Here is a 15,071-nt window from a genome sequence, read left to right on the forward strand (position 1 = left end):
TCGTTAGCATGACACATCCACGAGCGGGCGAGATCGACAGTGTGGGTTGTTGACGACATGGAGCATAGATCTTGAAGCACGGGAGTACTGTACAACAACGGGATTTTCTGAACTGCACTCTACTGCCCATCGCAGAGCCCCGCAACGGCCTGCAAAACAACAACCTGCAGTGGATGGCGGCCACCCAGCCAAGCAATATCCACGGCTCAACTTCCGAGAACCACTCGCATATCCACGACGATTCGGTCGCGAGGCCCAACCCGCAACGATGAAATAAGCGCAGAGTCAGGATGCCACCCCGAGACTCCTTGAGACCGCACGCGAAGGCTCGAGCCGGGCTAGGGCCCAGCCGAACGCCGCCCCTCCGTTACCCCCCTCTGGTGAGGCCCTACGGAGGTCAGCCTCATTACAAGGTCACGGCAGTCACGTAAGCGCATTCCTCACGGCCGCAACGCTCGCCACCGCTGGCATGCGCACGCCCCGTGCGTGCTCGGAGCCCCCCGTACGAGGCAGCGCGAGCGAGCGTCACTCCCGTCGGAAGCTCTGGGAATGACATTTGACCCTTCCGACCCCACGGCACGTGGCGGCTAGAGCCCCCGGAGGCCACTGGGGGGTGGGGGTCACACTGGTTGGAACAACATAGGTCACTTGACGAAGCGTCGCTGAGCTTTATCAAAGGAGTTATCAAACGTTCATTGACTTTTTATGAACTCCAGACACACATTTTCTGAGCAGGCTATCTGGTTACTGGTGCAACAGGACCAGACGTGAAGAATCATCCCAACTTCTTAACTTCACTCAAGTAGCATAGGCAAGTACATCAACTGCCGAGCGTAACAATCTGGCCAGCTTGATGTTGTTGGTTGACGTTGCTGGTGTCCAGTTATCTCAGAGGAATGGTGTAAGAAATCAAAAACCTTGGATGTAGTGTGAAATGCATGGCTATAAGGGCGTCACGGTGGCAAGATGTTAACTCCTTCGCCTGGGTATTCAGGAGGTCGTGGGTTCGATCCCGACCCTGACGCCTCTATATTTGCAGTTTGCGTGTGTCTCTCTCTCCCTGTGGTCGTGTGATTATTCTCTGGGCCATCCGGTTTTCCCCTCCACATTCAGAAACAAAGTGCGTTTAGAATATTTGGCTGCTATAACTTTCGCTTCCGAAAAAGAGCTGTATAGCTCAGTGGGCCTTACCTGGTAGAATGAAAAATAGTTTAGGAGTTTAATAGTTTTTTCGTCAGGTTTCGCTTTTTGCAGATCATTTGTTTTATCGAGAAACGCTGTTTATTTTAAACTAGATGCGTGTTGCTGTTGTGTTGCGAACGTTCCAGCGCTGAACCTTTTGCACAAAGTCCACGCGTTTCACCCCCAGATCTCATTTGCAAAGGGACAATTGTCTCAATGGGCTCTCACAGATTGTAACAGGGAAAAGCACATTATCACGTATGTAAGAACACGTGACGACGATGTTCAACAGGCTAATGCCAGCACACTGATGGTGGTGAGGTCCACAAATAGTGGTGGTGATAACGTGTATAGGTTGATCATGGTGGTGATGTGTATGAACGGTGATTGCGGCGATGACAGTGATGGTGGCGATGTGTATGAACAGTGCCAGTGGTGATCGTGGGGGATGTGTATGGATTGTGACGGCGATGATGCGTATAGATGGTGATGGAGGTGATCATGGTGATGATGGTGATGATGTGTATGGATGGTGATGATCGTCATGGTGACAGTGTGTATAAACGGTGATGGCAGTGATGATGGAGATGGGTATGGACGGTGATGATAGTTATGGTGGCGATGTGCATGGACGGTGATGATGATGATGGCGGTGATGTGTATGGATGGTGATGGCGGTGGTGGTGATGATGATGGCGATGGTGGCGACGATATGTATGGATGGTGATGATAGTTATGGTGTCGATGTGTACAAACGGTGATGGCAGTGATGTTGGTGATGGTGGTGATGTGTATGGACGGTGATGGTGGTGGTGGCGATAGTGGTGAAGTGTATGGATGGCCATGGCGGTGATGTGTATAGACGGTGATGGTGGTGGTGGCGATGGTGGTGATGTGTATGGATGGCCATGGCGGTGATGTGTATGGACGGTGATGGTGGTGGCGATGGTGGTGATGTGTATGGATGGCCATGGCGGTGATGTGTATGGACGGTGATGGTGGTGGCGATGGTGGTGATGTGTATGGATGGCCATGGCGGTGATGTGTATGGACGGTAATGGTGGTGGCGATGGTGGTGATGTGCATGGATGGCCATGGCGGTGATGTGTATGGACGGTGATGGTGGTGGTGATGATGGCGATGTGTATGGACGGTGATGGTGGTGGTGGTGGCGATGGTGGTGATGTGTATGGATGGTGATGATAGTTATGGTGTCGATGTGTACAAACGGTGATGGCGGTGGTGGTGGCGATGGTGGTGATGTGTATGGATGGCCATGGCGGTGATGTGTATGGACGGTGATGGTGGTGGTGGCGATGGTGGTGATGTGTATGAGAGCCCACCAGCTCCAGCAGGCTGCACAGCTGTCCGATGTCGGGTGGCAAGGAACCGATCTTGTTGTTGCTCAGCACCAGGACCTTGAGCATGGGCAGCTTGCACACGTGGACGGGCAGTGAGCCCAGCTGGTTGCGGCTGTCACACGACAAGACAAAGACAAATGTCCCCCGTATAGCCTTAAAATGTTGAAGAGGCAAGTGCTATTAGAGAGCACCTATGAAGACCGGCAAAGCAAACGAGGGGGTGGGTGGCCAACACTACGCCCGGTCGCCTTCGTCTTCCCAGCGGCCATTTTTACACACCGCACTGGTTACTTGTTTCAGGCTGAGTCGACCAAGGGAATGCCCAGCACCGGTTCAGATAATCAACACTGGTGGTGACCGTGAGCAGGAATCGAACTCGGGTCGCCGGGTTCGTAGCACAGCACGCTAACCCGCTACACTACCACTGCCCACACACGTACACTGTACGTCACACCCCACACACACACACTCAACCCCTTCTGTCGCCGGCAGTGTTAATCACTGCCCGTCCTCGCACGCTGAAAAAAGAGAAGAGAAATTTTAATGAGAATGGGTTTTGGTTTTATTTGTGCGGTGGGAGGAGCACGGGGGTGTGAGAGCGAAGTCCCTTCGCTCTCGCCAAGCACGCAGAATCACCAGGCCCCCCTGTGGAGGTACTTTCTCCCCGTCTGGGAGAAAGTAAAAAAAAAACGTTGTCGGGTTGTTTAAACGCGCGTTTGTTTGGCGAAGAGTTGTCGTATCATTACGGTGTAAAAATACAAAAAGCATCTCTCTCCGCTTAGCAACTCATTGTATCTGGAATCTGTCCTGGGGGTGAGGTTGAAAGAGGCAGGCAAGCGCTGGCGATGGTGCTTCCACATTAACGAGGCAGAGGGCACGGGGCTGCCTAAACAGGTCCCGGTCTCAACAACCAGCGAAACGAGCAGCTCGACCCCGCAAGGGGTTTGCAACGCAGTGGCGAGAAGCACGCTCGAGAGAGGCACACGGTGGAAAGACATGGCTTTGGCTGTTATGAAAAAGTCAGAGCGGGGCAAGGGCAGGATACGTTGCTGGTCAAGGCCCAGAGTGCCGAGCCGACAGTGTTGAGAAGCTGGTTCGGGATCTGTTGTTCGGGATCTGTTGTTCGGGATCTGTTGTTCGGGATCTGTTGTTCGGGATCTGTTGTTCGGGATCTGTTGTTTCGGCCGCCCGAGATTAAACCGAGTCCTGTCCCTTCACGGGCTCACTCTGTCCGTACCCGCATTGATTTTAAGATTCTCTTTCTGGTGTTCAAGGCCTTAAATGAACTTGCTCCTCCCCTACATTCCTCCTCCCTGCATTCATGACCTCCCTTTCAGCCACATATATTCCATCACGAATCATTAAGATCCTCAGATTGTGCCATGCTCACCGTCCCTGCGGTCTCAGGCTTCACACTTGGGGGGGGGGGGGGGTGATCGTTGCCTCTGAGATTGCGGCAGCTCAACTCTGGGACCCCTCGCCCCCATTCGAGGTCAGGGGACTTCCGAGACACTTTACAAATCTTCAAATCTCGACCAAAAAAACGCATCTGTTTAAAACGGCTCTCCCTTTTCAAACGTCTTTCTCACTTCTTCTTTCCCCGGTCGATGTTAAACTGTTTCCGCCTTTCCATGGCATAGCGTCCTGAGAACCATCGTTTAAGGGTGCTTTATACATTAAAGTTATGATTATTAAGTGCAGGGCCGAGCTGCGTGCAGCAGAAGTCCCGACGGGGAATTATTTTTTGTTTTCCTTTCCAAGGGGCACAGACACGCGATCGCAAGTTCAAACGCGCGCGCTTCACGAAGAACGTTTACAGATTTAAGCAAACGCCGGGGACGAACAGAGCCTCGCGGGGCCGGCAAAACACCGCCGCAGACAGTTGCCGCGAGAATAACTTTGGCCCAAGGCGCATGCCGTCCCCCCTGCCGTCCCCATCACACCCCACCCCCGCCCTCCGCTCCCTGTAAACAGAAGCGCGAGTGTTTTGTGAAAAGCGTCGAGAACGGCGGCAGCCCCGGGCCAGGGCAACAGTGAGCGGAGCTCAACGGGCTCGGCAGGGGTGGCGATGATGCTCGCTCGCTTGCTCGCGGAAACGCAGAGTGGGGGGGGGGGGGGTCTCTGTTCAGCTGGCGCAAATAAATTATTTAACAGTAGGCAACGTACGTGCGCACGCAGGAACACTTCACGAGCGCCTGCGACCGCCACCGAGGCCATTCCCTCGGTTTGTCGCCGGCTACTCCCCGTTGACTCACCCACCCCGCACACACTCACTCCAGAAGCGCTCGTTGCACACGCACACGCACACCTGACGAGCCATTCTCCCGGCCGCTGCACTATTATCATCATCATCATCACCACCACAGTTGAATTTCTGCTCGTCATCTGACAAAGCAGTCCGGCGCGCGAGCGCGTGCTGCGAAGATGAAGCGACTTCACGGAGGCGAGGGCTGGCGCACGGACACGGCTATTTTAAGACGAGGCACGAGGAGGGGCGTGGGCGTGCCGAATATATTAACGGGCTGTGCGGCGGCAGCGGCCCAGAGTTGGCAGTACAGCAAGCGGATTACGTGTACCCGGTGTGCGCAGCTTTGCGTGCTGTCCCCGACTACTACGGTTTCCTTCCACACGAAGCTGGACGCTCACAATAAATGGGGTTGGTCAAACGTCCCAACGCAGCGTGCTTGTCGACTGGAATCATAAAACTGAAGAAATGATTTTCTGGATAAATAAAAGGCAATATTATTAATATTATTATTATTTACTTAGCGGGGTAGGAGCAGTGGTGCAGTGGCTTGCGCACTTGCACTACAAAATCGGTGGAGCGTGATATCGAAGCCGATCCTGGGTACCACCCTTTACGAACCCACACTATCCAGCAAGGTGAAGTATGGTAAAAAAAAGACCCCACAATTTTCTAGTGACAGTCTGCTGACAGAGGGCCGAACATTACTATTGTTGTTCTCAAGATGGAGACGACGATGACAATGATCGTGATGATGTTCAACGGTGCTGTCACTGCTGGTTAGCAGTGGCGGTACTCGCACGGCACTTCCGCGCACGCGCCCCTACCATGTCGCTTCAGTTCACAATGTTCGCCCCCGCTGCTGCGAAGCCATCTCTTCGGCTGACGATCAAGTTTCCCTGACGGCCTGGGGAGCTCTCTCGGCACGCCATGAAAACGTGGCATGACGACACGCGGTCATCTCAACTATGCCTCTCTCTCCTCCAGGAATGCGCAGCTCTGCAGAGAGCCGGGCACGGGCAGTGCAAACCCTCAGGCTCAGGTCTCAGCATCACAAACCCTGCCTCCCATAATCTGCATCTCAAACCCTGGCTCCCATACTCAGCATCACAAACCCTGGCAACCATACTCAGCATCACAAACCCTGGCTCCCACACTCAGCATCTCAATCCCTGGCTCCCATATTCAGCATCACAAATCCTGGCTCCCATACTCAGCATCACAGACCCTGGCTCCCATACTCAGCATCACAGACCCTGGCTCCCACACTCAGCATCACAAACTCTGGCTCCCATACTCAGCATCACAAACCCTGGCTCCCACACTCAACATCACACACCCTGGTTCCCACACTCAGCATCACAAACCCTGGCTCCCACACTCAGCATCACAAACCCTGGCTCCCATACTCAGCATCACAAACCCTGGCTCCCACACTCAGCATCACAGACTCTGGCTCCCACACTCAGCATCACAAACCCTGGCTCCCACACTCAGCATCACAAACCCTGGCTCCCATACTCAGTATCACAGACCTTGGCTCCCACGCTCAGCATCACAGACCCTGGCTCCCACGCTCAGCATCACAGACTCTGGCTCCCACACTCGGCATTCCATGTCTCATCCAAGAGCAAGGAATATTCCCTGCCAGGGAGGTCTCCCCCAGGCATAGATCACAGCCACCACTCCTCATCAACATCTGCTGCCACCTGTCCCACTGCTGCTGCAACTCTGCTGCTGCAATGCTGCTGCTCCTGCTGCTGTAGTAACACCACCGCTGTAACGCTGTTGCGAGTGCAACACGGCGGTTGCTGCTGCTACAATGCTGCTGCTGCTGTAACGCCGATGCTGGAATGCTACAGCTGTAATGCTTCTGATTCAATGCTGCAATGTTACCGGCTGCTGGTACATCACTGATGCTACTCTAACGCCCATGCTGCAATGCCGCTGCTGTATTACTGCTGCTGCTGCTGCTGTTGCAACGCTGGAGGCGGCTCACCTGAGGTTGAGATAGGTGAGCACCTGCAGGTTTCCAAGGGGATCCGGGATCGACTTGATGCAGTTGTGGTACAGGTAGAGCGTTTCCATGGAGACATAGTGACAGACGTCCAGCGGAACCTCGCTCAGCCGGTTCCGGGAGAGGTCTACGGGATGGCACGCAGACGGACGGACGGACGACGACACGGAATCAATCGGCAACACCAATTATTCAAGCGATCCCCTCGTTCAACGCAGCAGTAGTAGATGCGTTCCCGAAAAGTGCCACGTTAAGTGAATAACCGCGTGAAGCAAGGAATCGCTGTACAAGCCCAATCACATTTGCACCGTAAGGTCAGCCTGCAGTCATCCCATGGCGGGGACAAAGAACTGAGACGAGGGTACGCCGCCGCGTACCGCATCGTGTCACGTGCAGTATCATACCACTCAGACGCGTGGCTCAAAGTGGTTCGTCGTCGACCACTCAGTAAGCGCGTTATAATCATGGCGAGTGATTCCGCATTCTAACAATGGTGTGTTGTTCGGCGTTGTAACGGCGCGTGGTTCTGCGTTATAACAACGGTGCGCAGTTCCGTGTTATAACAACAATGCGCCGTTCCGTGTTGTAACAACAATGTGCCGTCCCGTGTTGTAACAACGGTGCGCAGTTCCGCGTTATAACAGCGGTGCGCGATTCCGTGTGATAACAACGGCGAGTGGTTTCGCGTTGTATCAACGGTGTGCAGTTCCGTGTTGTGCGAAAAGCGTTCCCCAATGGAAGAACCGCTTCAGGCCTAAAACGCGTTGTAGTGCGAATTCATTACCCGCTTCCAGTTTGCATTCACCTTTTTCTGTCGAACTAGCTTCGAATTTTGATTTAAAGCTTTCGTGACTGCAGTAATTCATATTCTTAGTTTTTTCGGTAAAGTCACGTTGAAGAGAAACAACAAAATAACAAAATATATATAAAACAATAAAAATTCTCACGACGTTTCGACCATAACTCAAACGGTCATGACGCAAACGTTATTTTTATATAAATAAATATGCCGTTTTCAAAATAAATTTATGCAAACCGACACACCTGATGATGACCGTTTGAGTTATGGTCGAAACGTCGTGAGAATTTTTATTGTTTTATATATATTTTGTTGTTTCTCTTCAACGTGACTTTACCGAAAAAACTAAGAATATAGCTTCGAATTGTTGACACGAAGCGTTAAGAGGAGTTGGTTTATTGTCGCTTTCGGGTGGTGCCAAAACTGTGCCCGCATTCATCGGTTATCGACTTGTGCACATCGAAAGGGACTGTGTAATTTATGCAAACTACACGCAAGTACAGAAATATACGCCCACGTTCCTTTTCGTGGAGCGAGCAAAAAAAAAGAGTTACAAACGAGATGGAAGAAAAGAAGAAAACAATCATAACAATTCTGGAACCGGAATCACGATTCGTCATCACAAATCGAAGCGTCGTGAGTCACCGAACCGTTGGAGGGAATGACAACCGCATCGTAACGGGAGGCACGGGTTTTCGCGCAGCGGCGTTGGCACAAGCCGCCGAGCTGCGCCCCAGGTTCCTTCCGACTCTTTCTGCGCGCACGTTGCGAATCGAGCGAGGGCGACCTGGCCACGCCGAACCGGCATAGCGCACGCCGAGGCCACCGGTGACAGCAGAACCCACCGCGATAACAAACAAAAAAAAATCAAACAAAATCGGGTAAACCGAAACACAACACGTTTCGGGACAACGCAAGACGCGGATAGCGATCGCCTAAAAAAAATACACCGAATGTGCACATTTCTACGTGGGCCCGCCTGAATATGCGGGCCACATGGCCCGAATTGTTTGACGTGTTCTCGCGTGCAATGCGTGGGGGGTCCTGCGACCCGCAGGCTGTATGCGGCCCCTTGCCACGAGAGGCAATAAACCATCACGCGAACTCCGGTCGTCCTTGCGGCGGTGGCTTGTGGCAGGCCATCGAACGAAGACGGTCGCTGGCATCGCGCCCCCGCTTTCAGGTGCGCTTCCACGGCCGTCTGGAACGTCATTCCCTACGATATTAAGACGCCACTGGGGGTAGCTATGCATTTTTAAATCATCATCTAGATTGAAAACTCATTTCTCTGGAACTGCTTTTTTTGCGTTTAGTTTGTTGCCCTTACCCGGCACCTCCGATTAGCCACGGTTTGGCTACGTACCGTGAGAAGAAAGTTCGACATACACACGAGGCATGCAACTTCGGAACGGCCCACAAACGATATTTATCCATCAATAAGAGCATCTTAGCCGCACTGATCTGTTGCTGAAGGGGGAATATTTTCAACCCGGCCATACCGACTCTCGACTTCCTGGGTTCTTTCCTGAAGAAACTTGGCAAGGTTTAAAGTGAAACATGTGTCGAATTGCAAACATTTTGGTTGTGAGAATTGTTCTTCGGCTTACTGGCGAGCCGACACGATAACAATCGGGGCCGTAAATTGCTTCCACACGTGACAATTTAATTTGTTTGGCCGCGTCGGATGGAGGAGGGTTTCACAACACAACATTTGTCCGGCTCATTGCGTGGCCCTAACCCAAAAGCCAATTACGAACATTGACATTGGAGTTGACATTGTCAGCACTAATTTAACACGGAGGGATATTGTGGCCAATATTATGAATAATAAATGTTTTTGGGTTGTGTCGGTTGTAATATACCAGCGAAACGTCACTCAAATTCTAAACGTTGCACGTTTACTCTCCAACACACCGGTGTGCTGAAGTTGTAAATAATTGGCACGTTTTGCTTACGTGACAAACCCTTACTAAGCCGGCTGTGTGGGGTGGTTGGAGGCGGGTTTAACAGGACATTTATCTTTACGCGATCTAACCCAAACCTCCCCCCTTTATTACGAATTTCCAGCGCTCTCGGTCACTTCCGTCAATGCGAGGAGCTCTTGCAGTGACACAAGTGACCGAGGCGCGTGCGTGCGTGTTAGTGTGCGGTAGCCCGCCAAAGGTATTCGACGACAAGGCCTATTCGGCCCTCAGGAAGGTAAAGCGTTTCCTCCTCCTCCTCCCCCTCCTCCTCCATTCCCACCCCTCCTGTAACACGACCGGACGCACCAGGCGTCTGCATTGAGATTATCTTCCTCCGCTGACCGATGGAGCGTAAACAACGTTGCTTCAGTGCGAATGATTGGGCGACCGTCTCTGGTCGACACGTCCAGCCTCGCCACCTCCCCACATCGCCAACTCCAAGCCGCGGGGCTTCTCCAATGATTACATTAATTTGAACCAACGAGGCAAATAAGTACCTACGCGTTAATTAGATTTCCCTAGAAGCTGGGTAAAAAAGAAAAAATTTCCACAGAACGATAAATCCCTACGCGAGCGCTGGGATTTCAAGAGCCGCTTTTTAAGGGTCACGGAGTTTTGCTTATGAGGTTGGGGGGCACCGCTGCGTCCCAACGACCCCGGAGGGGCGGGCCGGGCCGGGGTCGTGCGTTGTGGACGTTGGCAGATGTCCCGAGGCGATAGCGGTGGCGATTGCTTACATGCTTTGGGTCCGGTGCACTTTCCATGAACCCGCGCTGTGTGCGTGCGCAGCAGTAAGCGCCGGAGGAGTTTACAAAAAAAAATCCCAGCAGCAAACCACGATGTCGCCAGAGCGGTACAGTCCAGCTCGAACCCAATTCTAATTTGTTTTTTCCCCGCAACCTATTTTACACGGTGGCGGTTCTATAGCTTCAGGTGCGCCAGCGGATCGTTACATCACAGGGTCACGAGAGGTGGCGACGCCTTCATCCAGCAGCGGATCGCTCATGGCTGATGATGAAGGTAAGCTAATGGCGCAGGATTCCCGGTAACCTTTCCAGAGAGGCTCACTTAACGCACCGGCTTGCCGGGCTCGCGTGCGGATCGAATTATTATTTTATTTTGCTTCGAGCAGCCGGAACAGCTTAGCGCGGATTCCAGTCCCGTCTCAAGGTTACGGGGGCCGCCTCCTCTGAAGTTTGCATTCTTCAAGCGGACGTCGTCACTGGAGGCGGCGCAGCCCTGCGAGCACGCGCAGCCGTTTAACCTTGACCGTCGGCGGCACAGCGCGAGCAAACGCGCTGTGCGCCGCGTACACAAGCACACCTTCGTTTGCAAGCGCACGTGGGCGTGCATACACAGAGCCTTACCGAAGACCCCCCCCCCCCCCCCGTATAGCCTTAACAAACTGTTGGGGCAAGTGCTATTCGGGAGCACCTATGAAGGCTGGCACGGGCAAATGGCCAGCACCACGCCCCACCGTCTCTGTCCCCCAGTGGCGATGTTCACACACCGCGCCAGGTACTCATTTGAGGTCGAGTCGACCTAGGGGAGGCCCAGGACCGGCTCAGATAATCGTCACCGGTGTTGCCCGTGAGTGGGAATCGAACTCGGGCCGCCGGGGTTCGTAGCGCAGCGTAGCGCTAACCGCGACACGACCGCTCCCTCGAGCATTCACAGTTGCACAGTCACACACACGCGCACGCACGTATCCACGCGCGTGTGAAATATGGTAAACTCTGCTACCCGCACACGCCCACTGGCTCTCCGACACCACCCAACACGAACTTATCATGCGAGGGTTGTGGCATGTTGTCGTGCGCCATCCAAAGGGACGTTAAGCTTTGGTAAACTATTTTCACCGCACGACATACACGTACATACCGCGTGTCGAACAAGTAATGTCACTTTGTTCACCCAGGTTAGTTGTTTTTTTTCAACGAGTCTCAAGGCTATTTTTCAGGAGGGTGCTGCGCTGGTGATCTTTGGGCAAGAATGAGCAGCAGGAGGAAATCCGACGTACCAGGAGGAAACCCAAAACCCATCACACAAACGTGGAGGCAGCACTCAACCATCCACACGAGGCTGGATCATAAACCCACTTTTGCTGCCACGTACTGCCCACTCGGATGCCTAGCAGCTTTGGGTGTTTTATAAAGCTGCGTCATCCGCCAACCCTGGATTGGGGGTGTGTGTGTGTGCGCCATCACAGCACTTGCATGAAGGCAGCACTGACTAAAACGAAACTATTTTTTACCTTACCAGGTAAGGCTGCTCTTTTTCAGAAGCGACACGGCCATCACAATGATAGCTCAACGAAGTGGCTTATGATCACGTGGAAATGTATAACAGTCAAATACTGTGAAAGCACGTTGATTCTAAATGTAAAAGGAAATACCGGGGGACACGGAGAAAAATCCACACGACCACAGGGAGATCACGCAAACTCCAAATATACAGGCGTCAGGGTCGGGATCGAACCAACAACCTCCTGTATACCAGGCGAGGCAGGTAACATCTCGCCACAGCCGGGCCCAGAAGTCAGATGGCACCCAGCTAATGGTACGGTCCAAGTTCGTGGGACAGGATGAGTTATAATGTCCCGTAGCGTAGAGTGAGGGCTTTCCGCCCACCAGGGCGCCGCGGCGGACGTTAATGAGCCAACTCAACGCTCCCCCTGGCAACGCCACCTACGAGAGAAGCGTCGTGAAATTCCACACCGCCCGTCCCCCTCTACCACCGCCATTCCCTCCCCCATCATCCCCGAGCTCCAAGGTGCACCGAGGGGAGCTCTGCACAGAGCGAGAGAAGGAGGGCGGTGAGCGGCGGAGAGTGCGGACCGACTCAAATTTCACCGTAATTTTGAACGCCACGGGCAAAATTTTGCACGGCCAGCTCTCTAAATTAAAAACTAACTTCTTGAGAACTGCTTATCGTTTTTAGTTTGTTGTCCTTTCCCCGCACCTCCGAATAGCACGGTTGGCTAGGTACGGTGCGAGAGAAGTTCAACACAAACATATACGTGCGTACGAGGTAGGTGCACGTGTCGCCGTGCCTCCCCGCAGGCCACGCGGAGACCTGGGCTGGGCAGTGCAATCAGACCTGGTGCCGCCACCACCACCACCACCACCACAACTGCCCCCACACCCACCCCGGTACACGCAGACGGCGCCAGGGAATGGGTGGACGCTGCCGCGCCTGAGCGAGCGGCGATGGGGCCCGGCGCTCGGCTTACGGCCCTAGGGTCTTCCGTGGGACCGGCGCCCCGCGCCCGCGACCCAAAATAACTCGCCACTCGCTCGCTCACGCCCGTTCGAGAGTTTGCCGTGAGCCCGGAGCCTGCCCAGTGCCCACTTGCAAGCGGGTCGTGTTTGTGTAGGCAGGGTTTCCCACGAATACGCAGCATGCGCCATGTTGTGGGCAACATGAACGTTTTGGAAACATCACATGCCGAATGTTGAGGCAAGAGGGTGATGCTGTGTTGGGTGATGAGGGTGTGTTTTGTAATGTGTTGAAGCTGATGCTCTGTTGGTGAATGAGACTGTTGGGTGAGACTGCATTAGGTGAGCATGGATGTATGCTGAACTTCTTTCGCACCGTACGTAGCCAACCATGCTCAAAGAAATGAGTGAGTGACTGTTCGGTAGGTAAGGCGAGCGAGACTGTTAGTTAGGCGAGTGCGACTGTGTTCGTTATCCGAGTGAGGCTGTTAGGTGAGTGACTAAGGTGAATGAGGCTGTTGGCCCGAGTGAGACTGTGTTAGTTAAGAGAGTGAGTCGAGTTGGCGTTTCCATGTTGTCCGAGTGACGCTCGTACAAACCGCGGTGGTTCCTGCCTGGTGCCCCACACCCACGAGCTCGCAGAATGAGATAATAAATAAATAAACAAACGCAGCGCCAAGTTCCCCCTCGGCAGAAACCAAACACGCGGCAGTGGCGGCGGTGTCAGCGGCGCCCTCCTCGCGGCCACCGCCCTGGCGGCGCTCTCAGCCAAGCCTCGCACAGCCACCGCACAGCCACCACCCTCTAGCATAGCATGCTGGTCAGCACGCTGGTGAGCACGCTGGTGCCACGCTGGTGACAAAGCAAGTGCCGTGCTGGTGACCACGCTAGTGACCATGCTAGTGACATAGCAAGTGCAGCGCTGGTGCCACGCTAGTGACCACGCTGGTGCCATGCTGGCTGGTGACAAAGCAAGTGCCGCGCTGGTGCCACGCTGGTGACAAAACACGTGCCGTGCTGGTGCCACGCTGGTGACAAAGCACGTGCCGCGCTGGTGACCACGCTAGTGACCACGCCCAGTGACATAGCAAGTGCAGCGCTGGTGCCACGCTGGTGCCATGCTGGTGCCACGCACTCCCTGTGTGTCACACCATCGCTGGGGAGCAGTGGTGCAGCAGTTAGCGCTACGCTGCGATATGAACTCGGCGACCCAGGTTCCATTCCTGCGTGTGGTCAACATCTGAATCGATCCTGGGCCTCCCCTAGGTCGAATCAGCCTCAAACGAGTACCTGGTACGGTGTGTAAACATCGCGACTAGGGAGACAAAGGCGGCCGGGCATGGTGTTGGCTTCCCACCCCCTCGTGTGCCGTGCCGGCCTTCCATTGCTGCTCGCTAACGGCACTTGCCCCAACAGTCCGTTAAGGCTATGGCGGGGGGGGGGATATTTGTCTTTATATCACAGAACAAAGATTCCCCCGTGCGCTGGAATTGAACTCGGGTCGCCGGATTCGTAGCCGCAGCGCCCCTGGCTGTAACACGCAACACGCGCACAGAACGCACGCTGCCCGCAGCTGTGTGTACCGGGTTTAGCTCAGACGGGGAAGCCGGGGTGCGCGGTTTCACCGGCGATGGCGTTTACGTCGTACGCCACGATGACCATCTTCACGCCATCGTGGTGAAATGTTCCAGTTGACGCGCCGCAGAATTAAAAACAAAAGTTGTGCTCATTTGTTGACTTATTTAGTCGCTCACGTTTTCTCCCGGTTTTATTGCAATTGCGTTACCCGCGTTGACGTCGCGAGGAGGAGAGGGTGCCCGTTTGGAGCTGCCACGTCAGGGATCGGAAACCCGCAGAAGCACATGTCATGGAACTGCTTCTTAGCTCCTCTTAAGACGCACGCCACCTTTGCCACGTGCCCTGCTGGACAATGAACCATGTTCCAGTGGTGGCACGCCACCTTTGCCACGTGCCCTGCTGGACAATGAACCATGCTCCAGTGGTGGCACGGCAGCCAAACAGCATCGTTTAGCTCCCAAACAGTTGGAATTTTGGCAGATTAAATGAAATTTTGATCTATTTTAATGTGCAAAGTCTTTTTTTGGTAAATTATTTTGGTTAATAGGCGATGGGCCATCACCTCTTACTAGGCTTGAGAAACCTGTTCAGGTGGGGGGGGAGGGCGGGGAGTTTCACATATTAAATCACCTCACTGTCAACGTATCTATTCCTAAAAATAACATATGGGGGTGTCATAATGAAGGTCGAGTACAAATAGGAATCTA

At 53.7% G+C, this 15,071-nt stretch overlaps 1 protein-coding gene across 4 annotated transcripts in view; it reads right to left on the reverse strand.

Moving 5' to 3' along the window:
• The window catches only part of LOC116952570 (leucine-rich repeat and calponin homology domain-containing protein 2-like), a 57,736-nt gene that overhangs the window by 25,561 nt on the left and 17,104 nt on the right, over nt 1-15,071 (reverse strand). For all 4 annotated transcript variants that reach the window (XM_076074368.1, XM_032972035.2, XM_076074367.1 and 1 more), the window contains exons 2-3: nt 6,788-6,932; nt 2,526-2,655 (exon numbers count right to left, since the gene is read on the reverse strand). In XM_076074368.1, coding sequence (XP_075930483.1) covers nt 2,526-2,655; nt 6,788-6,932 — 275 coding nt within the window. The remainder of the gene's footprint in view (nt 1-2,525; nt 2,656-6,787; nt 6,933-15,071) is intronic.

Source organism: Petromyzon marinus, chromosome 47 (assembly GCF_048934315.1).
Source record: "Petromyzon marinus isolate PM22_M1 ecotype Great Lakes invasive population chromosome 47, UKy_Petmar_22M1.pri1.0, whole genome shotgun sequence".
In the NCBI taxonomy this organism is placed as follows: Eukaryota; Metazoa; Chordata; class Hyperoartia; order Petromyzontiformes; family Petromyzontidae; genus Petromyzon; species Petromyzon marinus.